This window comes from Camelina sativa, chromosome 9, assembly GCF_000633955.1.
Source record: "Camelina sativa cultivar DH55 chromosome 9, Cs, whole genome shotgun sequence".
Lineage (NCBI taxonomy): Eukaryota > Viridiplantae > Streptophyta > Magnoliopsida > Brassicales > Brassicaceae > Camelina > Camelina sativa.
The window spans coordinates 10,729,505-10,747,652 of record NC_025693.1 but is presented as its reverse complement, the minus strand read 5'-3'; the positions used below and the strand labels follow the sequence as shown (position 1 = coordinate 10,747,652).

General features: G+C 39.7%; 2 protein-coding genes across 2 annotated transcripts; one reads left to right on the top strand and one right to left on the bottom strand.

The window, feature by feature from the left end:
- LOC104710826 (zinc finger BED domain-containing protein DAYSLEEPER) lies at positions 26-3,047 on the bottom strand. The gene is made up of 2 exons (XM_010427487.2): positions 2,836-3,047; positions 26-2,122 (listed from the first exon to the last, which is right to left on the bottom strand). The coding sequence occupies exon 2, from the start codon at positions 2,113-2,115 to the stop codon at positions 151-153; it is 1,965 nt and encodes a 654-aa protein (XP_010425789.1). The 5' UTR covers positions 2,116-2,122; positions 2,836-3,047; the 3' UTR covers positions 26-150.
- LOC104715177 (protein FAR1-RELATED SEQUENCE 6-like) lies at positions 10,107-11,213 on the top strand. Its single transcript, XM_010432613.1, has one exon. It carries the CDS (start codon positions 10,107-10,109, stop codon positions 11,211-11,213), a length of 1,107 nt encoding a protein of 368 aa, XP_010430915.1.

Genomic DNA, 18,148 nt, shown 5'->3' with positions numbered 1-18,148 from the left:
AGAACATATTAGACAGAATGTGCAGTAGATATTTAAAGAGGCAAATTCCTAATTGCAAATCACACGGTGGGTTTAAGACTAACCACAAAAGACAACATATAAACTTCTAGAAAACAACAACATTTAGAGATAATGAAGCAAAAGTCTCACCTATGCTTCAGTTTTGATGTTAGCACTTGACATTTGCGCCGCTGCGGAAGAAGCATCATTCTCAAGAAGCCATTCCCTTGCACAAATCAGGGCCTCCACTGTCTCAGGCCTCAGTGACGTCTTGTACTCATCCATCTCCCTTGGTTCCATGTCAAAGACATAGTCAAAGGCTGCAGCCGAAACAGAGATCGAGAGGATGTCCCGAGCCATCTTCGACAATGTTGGGTACTTGAGCTTGTTCTGTTTCCACCAGTCAAGTACATCAAACTCCTGAACACGGGGAAGCAGTGTTTCATCAAGGTACTGGTCCAGCTCTGATTTCAGATTCTGCCCTGTCGTCTCCATTATGTACGTGTCGAAATCCGACAGTCCATCCACTTTCCCACCTTCAGATGTTGGTTTTAGCGGTGCAGGGAGCGCCATGTATTCGCTGAAGAGCTCATGGATCCCATCATCCACGGTCTTGATGTTTTTCCCAGCGTCTTCTCCGAATATCTTGGAGAAACTGAACTCAACAAGCTTCATCTTGAACCGAGGATCCATCACTACCGCCATAGCCAAAACCAAGCTACAGTCTCTCCAGTACTTGTCAACCTTCTCTTTCATGGTTTTAGCAATACTTGCGACATAAGGATCTTCTCCAGCTATCGCCCGAGACAGATCTGACTGTGTCTTCCACACTTCATGGAAGAAGGTAACAGCAGATGGGTTTTCACTAGATCGAAGAGTGGAGGCTGCTTCAAAAAGAGGCTTCAGGAATGTGCAAAGTGCCTCCACATGCCTCCAATACTCTGCTGAAGGAGGTTGCTTGTAGTCAGGATCAGCAGTGTCTAAGCACGAGAAGACTTCCTTTAATTCTGAAGCAGCAACGAGCATCTTGTAGGTTGTGTTCCATTGCGTCTGATCATCAAGAGAAAGTACCTTCTCGCTTGGAACTTGAAGCTGTTCCTTGAGCTCAACAAACCTCTCCTCATGGGACTCTGAGGTTTTCACGTGCTTCACACTGTCCCGGATGTTCTTGATCACATCTTTTCCTTTCTCCAGCACATCTTTAGCAAGGCTACTAAATGTCCGGGCAACACAATTCCCTATTACTAGCTGACCATCCAGAATCCCAGGGTTCTTGATGCAGAGTAGAGGTCTGATATTTTCAACCGCGGGGTTACTTGCCGGATGGTTGAAGGTGACGGAAAACAACTTTCCTTCCAGACCCCATTCAGAAACACAATTGGCAACGGCAAGACTCAATGCTTCGTCAGCTTCTGGATACGATTCCATCAAAACATTGAGAAGCTTCTTTTGTATCTTCCAATCACTGTCAATGAAGTGAGCAGTTATAAAGACATACCCAAGAGTAACCTTAGACTTCCAGAAGTCCAGCGTCAGACAGAAGCGTCCGGGAATCCTTTCTAGAGACTTCATGACATTCTGCTTTTCTGCAAGGTAAGTCGCCACACAGTCTCCTTGAACATTGTTGAAGCTCACAGCATCAAAGTGGGGCTGAATACTATGCACGAACGAGATGAACCCCGGATGCTCAACCATGTGAAGAGGGTAATCATGCATAATGATCATCTTAGCTATCTCCTGACGACACTTGTCCTGATTGAACGCAACATAGGAACTACCGTTCTGGGTTCGGTAACGTCTTCTCGGGGTGTCACTCTTGGGGGTGTAAGGAGTACCCATCAGTTGGTTGTTGTCATTGTCTTGTGTATGGATAAGCGCAGGACAAGTCCCTTTGGCAATGTGGCGCTTAAGATGGCTAGTACCAGCAACTTTGTTACCGTTGCTGTAAGCAAAGCTCTGCTTACATCCTTTGCAGAAAGCCCTTCTGCAATTTGGTTCTACAGACTCGATTGTGAAATGTTCCCACACCATTGACTTCTTCTTGCGACGCTTGATGGGTTGGGTTTCTGGTGATTTCATCTCCGTGTCATTGTACACCTCCAAAGCTGTTTCCATCTTCTTGCTACATACAAAAAGCAAACAAATATAACATGTAAATTATTACAAAGCCCACATCACAGAATTGTAATTAAGTTATAACGATTATCCGAAATTGATGGGAGTCTAAAACGACTAAACTAATAAATATTTATTTAATCATTGGGCCTATTCCACAAGGCCATGACCCACGGTAAATAAACTAGGGGCAAAACAGGTATTTCAGGCTATCGCGTAGATCCAACAACTAAACAAAAAAAACAAAAAAACACAGATCTGGAATTTTTAAAGGTCCTAAGAGTCGATCAAACATGGGCTGCAAAACAAAAACTAGAGCCCAGATTACAAAAGTTGAACACAACGAAGGTGATTCAAACAAAGGACTAAACCAGACCAGAGCACAGAAGATCGGGCTTTTTTCTTTAAATCACACACACAACAACAATTCAAGTTATTCAAGCTACCTTTGCCTCCATGAGAATTTTTTTAAACTTGGCTCCTTAAACGACCTAAAACTTTTTCTACCCAGTAAAATTGGCGTATGAGTTGAATTATTTCAGAAATTAGCAGATCCAAGCTGAGAATTTTCACAGAGGAGATCTAAGATAACAATTTCAAAAAGCAGGAACCAAACACTCGAGATACAATCAAGCCACAATTTGTTTTAAAAAATCCCCAACACAGATCCAAGAAATAAGGCGATATCAAATCGAAAGATAGGGTTTCGAGAAACAATACCTGCGACGAGGGAAAAATTGAAGCTCTATGTCGAGGAGGAGGAGGAGGAGGGAAAATCTCCGGTATCGTACGGTGGTGACGAAGGTATGAGTCGATCTCCGGCGAAGAGAGAGAGAGAGCTCTGAAAAGAGAGATTTGGGCTTGAGAGGCTAATTGGACCTTTGGATGAAAAAAAAAAAAAAAGAGAAGACGAAAGAGATATGTTTGTTATTATCTTTATCGTATGCGTCTAAATAAGGGTTTAGGTTGATATCACTCTGAGAATATTTGGGCTTCTTATTGGGCTTTTAAATAATGGCTCAGTCACTAAGCAAAATTATTTCGCTCGCACGGACACACGCGTCATCTTCACACGTATTCTTTAGTTTTCGCATGTCGTGTTTACTTTACTGTTTAGGCTGCGCAAAAGAATCAACTCCAAAAAACGAACCGAACCGAACCGAACCAAATAAATGGTTAAGTTTGATTATGGTTAAGTTTAAAAATTCATTTGGTTTTTATTATAATTAAGTTTTCGGTTTAAATTAGTCCGGTTAAAAACTGTCAAACCCGATAATTTTTTGATTTCTTATAAATATTTAGGATATTTTCTCCAGTTTAATTATTAAAAAATTACTCAAAATACCACATTTTAATTTTTGTTTCTAAAAATATCATAATTTAAATTTTCGAAAAATACTACAAATTTTTTTTCGAAATACCAAAAAAAAAAAAAAAAATTAAGGATGTATAATTTATTTTTGTAGGTTTGGTTGACAATTTTAAATTTTGGTATAATTTTTAGGGGTAGGATTTACAATTTAGTTTTGAATATTCGAATTTTAATGTAATTTCGTGGTGTTTTTGGAAAATAAAACAAAAAATGGTAATTTTAGGAAAAACCCCATTTTAGTGGTATTTTGGAAAATAAAACTAAAATTTGTAATTTTAGAAAAACTTTATTTTAATGGGATTGATGAGAATTACTCTTTATAATTTTATCTTGTATAATAGTGTCATTAATTTTTTTTCTTTATCGGACATATAGTGTAACGCCCCGACCGCCATCTCTCAGTGGACCCCATATCCACTCACAGTTTATGGGCCAACTTTTCATAATAGGCCTCACGTCCTCACTCCCAGTCCATCCATATCCGACGGTCGGTTTGCTACGTCCAGAAGGTTTTAAAAACTTGTTACCGACCCTACAAATCACCACATAATATTTCCCTGTATTTTGTCCTCACTCTCACAGTTCCGACAGTCACTTTCCAGAATGCCACCCATCCTGAGACTATTCCAGCATAAGCACGCTTAACTGTGGAGTTCTCTCCGAATCCTTGACCGAATAGATAATTGCACTTTGGTGACATAGGTGGCTTAATCAATTTCTTTTAAACCTCTCCGCAAGTTTCTAAAACGAGAGTGTCACAATTCACCCCCACTAACTAGGACGTTGCGCACCAAGACTGTCACCCGGACTGTGTGAGCCCACTCGACTTCACAAGGGTCTGGGTTCGGCTCTAATACCACTTGTAACACCCCGACTGCCACCTGTTAGTTTGCCACATGTCCACATCCAGTCCATTGGCATACTTTCCTTAATAGCCTCACGTCCTCTCACTAGGCCCGTGAGCCCACCCGTATTCGACTGTCGGTTTGCTATGTCCGGGAGGTTTTAAAGACTTGTTACCGTCCCTACAAATCACCACATGATCTTTCCTTATATTTCGTCCTCACTCGCACAGTTCTGACAGTCACTTCCCGTAAGGTCACCCATTCTAAGATTACTCCAGCTCTAGTACGTTTAACTCTGGAGTTCTCTCAGGACCATTGACCTAAAAGATAAGTGCACTTTGTTGACATAGATGGCTAAATCAATTCTTTTTTAATCTCTCTGCATGTCTCTGAAACCGGAGTGTCATATATAGTTGATGATCTCCTAGTAATCTAGAAACCAGAATTTACAATGATACAAATGTAAGTTATTTTCTTGTTTTTTTTTTTCAATAGCTTTTAATTTTTAAGTTTTACTCTTATTTATAATTTATGTATCAACATATATATATATATCTAATTTTTTCTTAGAGCATGGAATAATCGTTAAAAACGAAACCAAACATCTATTAAATGAGAATTATGATTCTGAAGACCAATGCCATCTCCTAACTTAATAAAACAGAACATGCATACTCTAATTACCCAATGCATTAAATCGCAAAGCAGTATATATGTGGACGAATTCACAATGAGTAATAGATAAAATGATGAAGGAATTCAATAGTTAACACTCGTGTACCAAGTTGAAGATGAATACCACCAGGTTGTTGCTAAGCGTTGGTTGCAATGGCATGGACTCTTTATCTTATAGTCAATTTGATTTTTGCTAGCTTGTCATTCTGATTTAAGTTTTTCTTTACAACAATATAATATTTTATTGCATATCCTCGAAAGACTTAAGGAAATCTTCGACAATGAAATTATGTTTGTGGAAAAAAGGAAGTCGTTTATAAACAATGAAACACAAAATTGACGAAACTAAGAGGGTTCTTAATCTTTTCATATATTGTGCGCTGGTTTTAGTTTTGTTTCTTAAATGAGGAGGTATGTCATGAGAAAGCAGAAAATCACGAATGAACAAGTAAGAAAAAAAAACTAATTTTTAACCAAAAAAAAAAAAAAAAACTAATTGAAATAGGTTGAGAAAAGAAAAAGAAAATTTATAAAAGCAAAGCAATATGCATATCATACGTGGCCAGTGGCCTCACGGTTACAAAAGTCAGAAAAATTGTGGAAGTGAAATGGATTTCCTTTGTTTTTCTTCATCTTCGATATCTTATAAGACTTTTGAATGAATAAAAGTTTAAATAAATTATTAAGTAAAGTAAAAAAAAATTACATCTTCTGTCATGTTTTTTTTTTCTTCTTATGTTGTATTTTAGATTATTTTTATATGACACCGTCGCCTAACATAATATTCCAATGATCAAACTACCTAAACTTTCAACATGCATATTATTCTTTTTGCTAATCTAAATAGGAGAGCATGAAACAAAAAAAATTACCCCGCTTTATATATTTCATTAACCAAAAAAAAAATGATCTTCTGAAGATTTTTCACATAGAAGACCATGTAGTTGGTGATATGGAGTCACAATAAATAATATTTCATAAGAGTTATTAAAAAAAAAACTGGACATGCTAACTTACAAAAACCAAACATTAAACAGTAGCACTAGTAAGAAGCTAATTACAAAAACAATTATTAACATAATTTTACAAAGAAAAGTTAAAATATAGAGTTAATTGCATCCTAGCACACTTTTCCAACATTTTATTGCATCCTAGCACACTTGTTGTTCATTAGACACTTTTTCCCTTACTTCCTTCAATTTTATACAATTATACCCCTCAACTCATTCTAACCAAACTATATCTTCGAACCAAAATTGTTAGAGCAAAATAATCTCCTCCTTCCATTTCTAACTAAAAATATTTGATCATGTGGCTATATGACTTACACCTGTCTAAGTCTTCCATATATAAAGGTTAAATCTTGTGTGGAAGCAATTGTCTTCAAGAAAGATTCTCGCCACCAAGAAAAAGCGAGAAACGCATCTACGTCTTCAAGCATCTCCACATACTTGAAAGTCGGACGATGAGTTTGAGTTTTGGCTATTAGGGCACCATCAACAATAATAAGCAGTGCTAGCCGAAGTTTCTTGTTACCATCTTTGACTAATGGGTCTTCGAAGACTTTAATAACATCCGCCAATGTCGTCTTCCTATCTTCCCCAATCAACTCATCCCATAAACTTTTCTCCTCAGGTTCAGGAACAGGGTCGTACTCTGGGTCGTACTCTTCAGGGAACTCACGGCAATCCAAACCAGTAACAGCACCAAACTCAACCAAAGAAAACCTAAGTGGCTGTCCACCGAACACTGTCCACAATTCATACTTCTGTTTGGATAGTACCTGTCTGCATAGTAGAGCGTGAAATAACTTGCAAGATATTGGACACTCGGCAACCCGCAAACTAAACAAGGATCCCAACGGTGAATCCAAAATCCGCTCCATTTCAGGTGTCCCTTTAAGCACATCGCGGATTACATTGAGAATCTCGGGCTTCGAGTAGATGTTAAGCCTCCCATCTGGGTACCGGTCGGTGGCAAATAAACGTTGTGGAAGCCGAATATCCCACTCCGAATTACTCTTCTCCGCCGTTTCTACAATATTTACCGTTGGTGAAGTAGATTTCTCAATTGAAGGACGTCTGAAAAAACTACTTATACGGCGATTACCTGTCATCGAAATAGATTCTCGTCCAACGAAGGAAAAGGTGCACGGGAAGAAGGAAAGATTTACAAAGAGCGGCGGCGAACAACATGATTTCCAAAGAAATCGACGGCGGTGAAACTGGGTTACTTCGTGGTCAACGGTTCAAACAGAGAACGACGGCGGCGGATCTAGGTTACCAAAGTGACGATTGAAGATAAATCTCTTTTTACTTCGTGGTCAAAATAAAAAATCCAACCAAATAATTCAGTCAAAAAAAAACACAACCTTTAACGCAAAACGATGTCGTAATATAACTGGTTACGAAACCAGATTCTAGTTACAGGGTATGACAGTAATCTCACAAACTTAAAGTGCCCTCGGGACAAGAAGTGTGCCATTTGCACAACTTCTTACAAAAGTGTGCCACAGTGCCAATCGCATCCTAGCACACTTTTCCAACATTTTATTGCATCCTAGCACACTTGTTGTCCACTAGGCACTTTTTCCCTTCCTTCCTTCAATTTTATACAATTATACCCCTCAACTCATTCTAACCAAACTATATCTTCTAACCAAAATTGTTAGAGCAAAATAATCTCCTCCTTCCATTTCTAACTAAAAATATTTGATCCTGTGGCTATATGACTTACACCTGTCTAAGTCTTCCATATATAAAGGTTAAATCTTGTGTGGATAAAGGAGACAGGAAGGAGTAGTGTCTTGGTGGATAAGGGAGACATGGCGGCCCTGGTAAGTTTTATTGACTTAACGTTTTTTTGGTTGTTTTCTGTGGATTCCATCTTGGGTTTTGTTTCTTTTCTGTGGATTGCAATTACATTCAATTAACTGTTCTTGGTTGCAGGTTGGACATTGTATTTTCCTATGCGGTGAGTGGGCTTCTTCGGTGTATGGCGTTTGGAGGTTTGAGGTGGATAAGTTTCTCGTATCGAGGGTCGTTCCCCTCTCCGACATTGTTACATTAGCTGAACTTGAGGATGCTGTAAAACTCAAATTCGGCGTAAGGAAGAAGAAGGCTTGTTTCAGTTTCTCTCCTCCTAACAGCATGCTTTTCACCACGGCTGAGAGAACTCCTCCTGTACTGGTTACTACCGATGTTGGCTTAGACTACTTCAAGCAATTGTTTCGTGAGAACCGTCATTTAAATATGTTTGTGAACTTCCAAGAGTCTACAAACAGAGTTCCAATCACAAATGAGTTAAATACAGGGAATAGAGAGGATTTTGTTTCTGGTCGTGTCATTCCTCTCTCCGCTAAGTCACCTGGATGTAGTTTTGGATCAAGCGATAATGAGTTGTCACCATTACTTGATGCCGCTCTTGGTAGCCAACTGGATTATGTCGTCGCTGGTGTTTCTGCAATGGAGGAAAATTTTAAGATTGGTGTTACTAATGGTAAGAGTGGGAAGCATGTGTCTGCCGGAACTTCAGCTGGTTGTAGTATCGGTAAAAGTGGGAAGCGTGGTAAGTGTAGTTTTGTTACCAGTAACACTTTAATTGATGTTGATGTTGAACTGGAAGGAACTGTTGGTTCCAAATCAACAATCCCCACAATTCCTACCACCCAGGTTGATCCATCGCTACTGGCTGAGGTTGATGAAATAGAGTCAAAGTATTGGGGAAGAGGTTGTGATGTTGAAGACTGGAATCACAATATTGAAGACTGTGGTCATAGTTCTGAAGAAGAAGCAGACGTAGAAGAAGAAGAAGGACCAACTCAGGAGATTCTTACTCCTACAGGTTATGATCGAGAATTTTGGGGGAACTTTGTGGGAGATCATTTTGGTCGTGCAAATCCTGTAGAAATTATGTGCACCACCAATGACTGCTTCGACCATAGGGTTCTCGTCAACGGTGGGACATCCTTACCAAAAGATGAGAAATTTGGTATGGATTCTGGTGGGGGTTTCGTTCAGAGTGGTGACCCAGCAGTTAGTGAACCTGTCCAAAGTAACGTGACCGCGTGGACACATAATAGTGGACAGGTACAAATTCCAGCTAAACCAAAAAGGAGGTTAGCTGATGTTGATGACGAGGAGTTTGATATTCCTCCTCTGTTTGATGACATAGAATATGAGAGGGATGTGATTCCTGATCTTCACATTGATGACGATGACAAAGGCATATACCAGGGCAAAAAATTCGCCAACAAAGAAGATTGCCAGATAGGTTTAGCCATATATGCAATTAAGAAACAGTTCGATTTTAAACAAACCCGGACGAAGCGAGACTACTTTGTTGTTAAGTGTACTTGTGTGAAATGCGACTGGAGGATTATGGCTAAAGAACTGAGCAATGGATACTATGAGATACGTAAAGCATGTTTGGAACACACATGCCCAGTTGAAACAAGGTGCAATTACATGAAGAAGGCGACGTCTCGAGTTATTGCTGCTGTCTTCAAAGCACAATTTAGCGATCCATCTAAATCACCAGTACCAATGGACCTGTAGCAATTGGTCCTTGAGGACCTTAAGGTTTCAGCATCATACAGTAAGTGTCGTAAGGCTATGGCAAAAGCTACAGACGATTTGTTTGGCTCTGATGAAGATTCGTATGATCAACTGGCTGAATATTTGCATCTTTTGAAGCTCGCAAACCNAAAAGGCATATACCAGGGCAAAACATTCGCCAACAAAGAAGATTGCCAGATAGGTTTAGCCATATATGCAATTAAGAAACAGTTCGATTTTAAACAAACCCGGACGAAGCGAGACTACTTTGTTGTTAAGTGTACTTGTGTGAAATGCGACTGGAGGATTATGGCTAAAGAACTGAGCAATGGATACTATGAGATACGTAAAGCATGTTTGGAACACACATGCCCAGTTGAAACAAGGTGCAATTACATGAAGAAGGCGACGTCTCGAGTTATTGCTGCTGTCTTCAAAGCACAATTTAGCGATCCATCTAAATCACCAGTACCAATGGACCTGTAGCAATTGGTCCTTGAGGACCTTAAGGTTTCAGCATCATACAGTAAGTGTCGTAAGGCTATGGCAAAAGCTACAGACGATTTGTTTGGCTCTGATGAAGATTCGTATGATCAACTGGCTGAATATTTGCATCTTTTGAAGCTCGCAAACCCCGGTACTGTAACAGATATCAAAACAGAAATCGAGGAAGATGGTACTGAAAGGTTCTTATACACGTTTTTGGCGTTTGGTGCATCCATTCAAGGCTTCAGTAAGCTGAGACGTGTTCTTGTTGTGGACGGGACGCATCTAACTGGTAAGTACAAAGGAGTGTTGTTGACAGCAAGTGGCCAAGACGGTAACTTTCAAGTATTCCCTCTTGCGTTTGCTGTTGTAGATAGCGAGAATGATGATTCGTGGACTTGGTTCTTTGAGAAACTTGAACGCATAATCGCAGATAGCAATACCCTCACCATCATTTCTGACAGATGTCAGTCCATTTACGTTGCTAAGAAGAGGGTTTTTCCACGTGCTCATCATGGCGCTTGTATTGTCCACTTGGCGAGGAATGTGAATGCCAAATTTCACAACAAAGGTCTTGCCAAACTGGTCACTAATGCTGCATATGCCTACACAATTGGCTCTTTCCGGACGATTTATGGACAAATTAGAGGAAAAAACATCGAATGTGCTAAATGGCTTGATAAAATTGGCACTGCTCATTGGTCACGCGCATATTTTCAGGGAGACCGTTACAATCTGATGACTAGCAACATAGCTGAATCGTTGAACAAAGCATTATGGAAGGGTAGGGCGTCACCAATAGTGGAGTTGCTTAAGTTTATTAGGGCTATGTTAACACGCTGGTTCAGTGCAAGGAGGAAAAAGTCTGCTACACACAACGGGGTGGTAACTCCGGAGGTTGATAAACAATTGACAAAAAATATGTCAATCGTAAACGGAAGCAAGGTTGGAACTGTGACAAGTTGGAGTTATGAAATTGTGGGGTTGTTCAACGGGAAGCACCATGTCCTTCTGGATTTGAAAAAATTCACTTGCAAACATTACGACCGACTTAAGATCCCATGTGGACACGCAATGCTGGCTGCCAACCACCAAGGTATTCCTCCAACAACACTTGTAGACGAGTACTATAAGACTTCTACATGGGCAGCTACTTACGCTTGAGTCATCAACCCTGAAGTTCATCCCAATGATATTGGTATGGCCGATGAAGTTGTTAGGAGGGACCTAATCCCACCAAAGTCTCGCCGGCCATCTGGTAGGCCTACCAAGTCTAGAATTCCATCTGTTGGTGAATATCCGGTAAGATTAATCTATATATTCAACAATAGAATTTCTGTCTCTCATTCGAGTGATCATGTATTAACTTGTAGTCTGATTTATTTCAGAAACCTACAATGGGCACTGTCAAAGTTAATAGGTGTTCAAGATGCAAGCAGATAGGACACAACATTTCCACGTGTACCAATCCTATTTGATGGTGTTGCATCTTTTGGTGAAGAAATTTATGTTTTGAGGGCAAGGAGTAATTTTTTTTCGCCTTCTTAACCAGTTTCTTACTTGTTCTCTCTTTTTATTGACAACTATTGTGCCTTTAAGGCTGCGGCCAACACTATGAGTTAGGTGTGTGCTGAGTAGCAATTTTTTGGTCCCTTCCAGGTAAATGCTGGATTAGTGGCGTCGGTAATATTAGGGTCACTTTTGAAATATTTTTGTGATAACAATTTCGCTTACTTCAGGCGTAATTGTAAACGTTATTAGTTATGAAACGTTCCACTACATATCTCTTTTGCCTTTTTAAAAATATTACTTGTCTCGTACCATCCATATGGATACCTACTTGTGGACAGCTTTAGATTAGCACAACAATACACATTCTAAGCCCTGCTTATACTGTTACTAGACGTTCTAATCCGAATTACAATCTATATGCGGACTATGTTCCTACATTAGTCCATCCTTAAGGATACCCCAAACTAAGAACCCAAAAGAATACGACCGTGGACACAATCCTTATTATTATTGAATGATTTAAATAGATTCTATCCACATGGACAGCAATATTATCAATTTCGTAATGAATAACTGTATCCACAAAAATCCGGACACATGGACAACACTTGTTAGCGATTTATTCTAGAATTATCCATTGTTACGAATTATCTCTTTTCGTTGTCTCGTAACAATTCATTGTACATCCAAATACATTGTACCGTCTCGATCAGTCTAAATTAATTGTGCCTTTTCGATTATTGTACCCTTTCGATTTCTCTACCTACATTCGATGTATCGTTTTCCTCTCTTCAATCATAGAACCTATAGATATCCAATAAATCTCCTCTCAATCTACTTCATCTTCTTCTCTTCATCGATATCATCATCTTATTCTTCAAACATTGCGTCTATGGCCGGGGAGACTTCCAGAAAACGTTCAAAACACTTGGCAGACTATGGAGCCGAAGCAACAGGGCAAAGAACCATGGCCGGAGAGAATTCCGGTAAACGACCTTCTCGCTCATCCAATTTCGACTGGGAAGACGAAACACTGGACGCCCTGAAGGAAGCTTTTCAGAAGACGCGAGTCATGACTGAAAAGGAGACAACCGAGCGCTTCACTGCAATTCTTCATATGCTGAAAGATCATCAGGAGAAGAAGGAAGACGCTACTGCCCTCGTCCATCAAGTGGAACTAATCAATGCTTAAATAGCCCAACTTAATCAAATTTTGGGAGGAGAACTTCTCGACATGGAGGCAGAGTACAAGAGGCTAGAGGAGATGCTAGAGATGGCGCAGGGCGATGCTAATAGTTGAATTACGCTTCCACTTTCGACCAATCAATTGGAAGAGAAACCCGACACTTTGCGGCATCGGCGGCCGTAACTTCACGCAACTCCTCANATTCCGGTAAACGACCTTCTCGCTCATCCAATTTCGACTGGGAAGACGAAACACTGGACGCCCTGAAGGAAGCTTTTCAGAAGACGCGAGTCATGACTGAAAAGGAGACAACCGAGCGCTTCACTGCAATTCTTCATATGCTGAAAGATCATCAGGAGAAGAAGGAAGACGCTACTGCCCTCGTCCATCAAGTGGAACTAATCAATGCTTAAATAGCCCAACTTAATCAAATTTTGGGAGGAGAACTTCTCGACATGGAGGCAGAGTACAAGAGGCTAGAGGAGATGCTAGAGATGGCGCAGGGCGATGCTAATAGTTGAATTACGCTTCCACTTTCGACCAATCAATTGGAAGAGAAACCCGACACTTTGCGGCATCGGCGGCCGTAACTTCACGCAACTCCTCAAGCCTCTGCAACTCTCCCACCAAATCCTCAATTTCCAGACTCAAGATGTCATTCACTAGATCGATTTTTGCATCGATGGTTTCCACTTGATGAAGGAGGGCTGTTTTTTCTTCCTTCTTCTTCATATGATCCTCCATCATATAAATGATTGACATTTAGTGCTCCCTTGTCTCCGTCTCGCTCACCTCACGTGTCTTAGTTAGCGCGGCTCGCATGGCCTCCAAAACCTCCCCTTCCCATTCGAAATCATCATTCCTTTTGGGCCGTTTACTCGAGCTGGCTCCTGCGGTTGGCTCCTTTGCGAAGCGTTTAAGACGTCCTCTTGAACCCTCTCCGGATATTGCTGCACTCTTGAAATGAAATTGTTGCTTGAAGGTGACACAATAGTTTTGGGGGACAATGCGAGCAGTTTTATAGGGGTCATGATCGAATAGGCAGATAAATCAAATACAACGTTTCAATGAATATCGACAGGTCCAATCGATACAATGAATTATTGGGAATCAAAACGATACAACATTTGCGAATCATTTAGAGTTACGAAAACGATGACCAAGTTTCGACTTCAATCCCAACTTAATATTGGTTGGGTTTCGCTTATTAGGTACAAATCTTTGGTTCGGTTAACAAGCCTTAATTTTTGGTTCGGTTAACAATTCATTTTACTTACCAAAATACACAAAAAAACCTTAAAGCATTATTGAATACAATCTATCCATATGGACATCAATAACATCTATCCATATGGACAGAAATAGCATCTATCCATATGGACATCAATGTTAGCGACTTATTGTTGAATTATCCATTGTTACGATTTATCACTTTACATTGTCTCGTAACGATTCATTGTACATCCAAATACATTGTACCGTCTCGATCAGCCTAAATTAATTGTGCCTTTTCGATCATTGTACCCTTTCGATTTCTCTACCTTCATTTCATGTATCGTTTTACTCTCTTCAATCATAGAGCCTATAAATATCCAATAAATCTCGTCTCAATCTACTTCATCTTCTACTCTTCATCGATATCATCATCTTCTTCTTCAAACATTGCGTCTATGGCCGGGGAGACTTCCATAAAACGTTCAAAACACTTGGCAGACTATGGAGCCGAAGCAACAGGGCAAAGAACCATGGCCGGAGAGAGTTCTGGTAAACGACCTTCTCGCTCATCCGATTTCGACTGGGAAGACGAAACACTGGACGCCCTGAAGGAAGCTTTTCAGAAGACGCGAGTCATGACTGAAAAGGAGACAACCGAGCGCTTCACTGCAATTCTTCATATGCTGAAAGATCATCAGAAGAAGAAGGAAGACGCTACTGCCCTCGTCCATCAAGTGGAACTAATCAATGCTCAAATAGCCCAACTTAATCAAATTTTGGGAGGAGAACTTCTCGACATGGAGGCAGAGTACAAGAGGCTAGAGGAGATGCTAGAGATGGCGCAGGGCGATGCAGATCAGTGTGTTGTTCCTCCTCCTATCGACTGGGACAAACTTGGAGTTAATTTCAACGCTTAGTAGCACCACCTATACTTCTATTTCTATTTCTATTTTTATCTAATGTAATATTTATCCACATTACAAACTCCTTTAACTATATAATATGCCTAATGGATTTCTGTTTACAATTACAATTTTTATGTCAGTATGCCTAATGGATATCTATTACATCCATTACAACTTACCTTACCATCAAAAACTTGTATCCTCATAAGAATTCATTTGGACAGCGGTTGCTGAATTATGTTGACACACATCCACGTGGATACCAAACCCTTTGATACCAAACACATCCATGTGGATACCAAACCCTTTGATAATCACCAACACCCATCCACGTTTCCTTTACACTATTACAGCTACGGAAACAGCTTCCCTCACACATACTCAATTAGTGTTCTACCCACTACTAGATTATGGATATCAAAACATATGAATTTCATTGGATGGTCATATCTGTCAGGACAGGAATCAAGGACTTAGCACATCATAAAAAGACATATAATTTCAGTACTTTCGGCCAATTATAATGCAAAATACAAAACACCACTTTAAGCACTATTGCTGACAATTCATGGCACAAACTTTAAAGGTGGTTCAATAAAGAGAAACCCTAAAAAATTGGTGAACTAAACAATAAAGCTTACAACCGTTCGACACACATAATTGTCAATTACTAAGCTATTGCTTACAATCCTAAGACAATAGCATTATATCTCTAGATAGGAAGAAGAAGATACAATCGATACACCTCTCCCCATTGAATTCCTGCAGCGCCTGATGTTCAGAACCACACTTTGGCACATCTTCAAAGTACTAAGTATTTGAAAAAGTCCCCCATCACTTAGGCCGGATCTTGTGGATGTGGTACATTAGAGAGTCAGCCAGCCTATCAACATCACCAAATCGAGACGTATTCTTGTAGTTCCAGTAGAAAACCATATCCAACGTCCCTTCGCAGCTCTTCAACATTATCCACAACAACTCAGCCACTGGGTACACATGTTTAATGGTACTCACCACTACAATAGCCTCTTTCAAATCACAGCATTGGAAAGCTAAGAATAAACTTTTCACATACATAGCATAAGGATTCCTTGCGTATAAACACATCCCAAAAAAGTCATAGTAGACAGATTCGGATCTTGACCATTTAACAAAATCGTAATGGCGATCGAGCCTAACAGAGGATAGTGTTTCCAAAGAGTGAACAACTACTCTACCTGCACGCCCTGCGACAAGCCAGTTGCCTAAATGCCTGATGCCATCCTGAGCTACGAAACTCACTATTTTCGCCAGAATTGGGGGTGGGAGGTAAAGATCTTCATGTGGACGAAACTGTAATAAACCAGACAACATGTACATTCAGCATATCTAACAGATACGCAAAATAAAGTCTACACAAACCAAAAAAACAGCAAATCGGACAGATAACTAGTCCATTACGCATATCTAACAAATTTGAAAACGCCTGCTAACAAATACAATCACCAAATCTAAGAGATCTACTAAATTAAAACTAAACAGAACAAAGTCTGAAAACAACAACAACAAACCTCAGGATTCAGTCGAACAAGAGGTTCCGTCACTGGTTCCTCAGCTGGTTGGCGGTCAATGATACGTGTCCGAGCACTATGAGGACGAGGGAAATGTCTTCGTCGTATTCGACCATGACCACATTTACCATGAGAGCAGTTCTCACAAACAATTTTGTATGTCGGAACCATTTCCAATTTTTTCCTAACCGATACAACATAGGTTTATATAGATAGGCCTACATAGAATGAGGGGCTACAAATTAAAACTCCCAAAATACCCCCACAAGTTTAACAGTTTAAAGTTTCAGTCATACATATCCACGTGGACATGTCCACTTAGATTCTAATATTAATAATCCATGTGGATACCAGATAACGACCATCTAGTCCTCTCCTATACTCAGAACCTTTTTAGAACTATGTTTCAATAGAACATCTACAAAGGTCATAGATGTGGGGGATCTACAAGATACGTAAACTCTAAACTCTAAGCTACGGGATCTTCGTGTTTAGAGTTTAGGGTTTAGAGTTTGGATTTTAGGGTTTACAGTTTAGAGTTTAGAGTTTAGAGTTTGGAGTTGGGAGTTTAGGGTTTAGAGTTTAGGGCTTAGAGTTTGGAGTTTAGGGTTTAGAGTTTAGTGCTTAGAGTTTGAAGTTTAGGGTTTAGAGTTTAGGGTTTAGAGTTTAGAGTTTAGGGTTTAGAGTTTAGGGTTTAGGGTTTAGGGTTTAGGGTTTATGGTTTAAGGTTAAAGGGGTAACGCGGTTTAGGGTTTATGTGTAATGCAGTTTAGGGTTTACTAACAACATTTCAGATTCAATCTACTAATCAGTACTGAAGGTTTAAATTTTATTTACGTTATATACAAAAAAAAAGTCAGATGATGAACATCATTTAATATCCCCTGTACACACATCAAAATGCCGAACAGGATGGACAATGAAGTATACTTGGACATAATTACTTCCTGTCCATCTTATTGTCTATCATACTTCCTGTCTATCTTACTTCCTGTCCATCTTACTTCCTGTCCATCCAATGACCATTACGTTTTTCATATCTAAAATATGGTCAAAGTCAAAGTCAATAAATGCACACTAACGGACAAAACAGATGTAACCTTCCCCTACAGATGAAACCTTCCCCTACTGCTGAAAGCTGTCACCTATTTCCCCTATTAGGGTCTACTGTATACGCTTAGGATTCCATCTATTAATTAATAGGTTTAAATTATATTTAGGTTATAAACCAAAAAAAAGGCAGATGATGGACAGCATTTAAAAACCCCTGTACACACATCAAAATCCCGAACAGGATGGACAAGGAAATATACTTGGACAGAAATTACTCACTGTCCATGTTATATGTGAACCCTACAATAACAATTAGGTTTTCCATCTCTACAATATGGTCACAGCCGCCGCCACTCCAACAATTCCTACTCGCTTATTCAACAATAACCACACTAACTGACAAAACGGATGTAACCTTCCCTTACAGATGAAACCTTCCCCTACTGCTAAAACATTTCACATACTGCCCCTACTGCTAAAACATTTCACATACTGCCCCTACTGCTGATTCTTTACAATACTATCCAAAAAATTTCAAACAACTATAGCGAAAAAAAAACAACTACTGCAACAAGGGAGAGAAACTAAAAAAATACTATTCCCCTTCTACACCAACTAATTAGCGTACAGTCCATCCTTCCCATCAAAATTTGCCACACCATCTAATCACCAGTACCA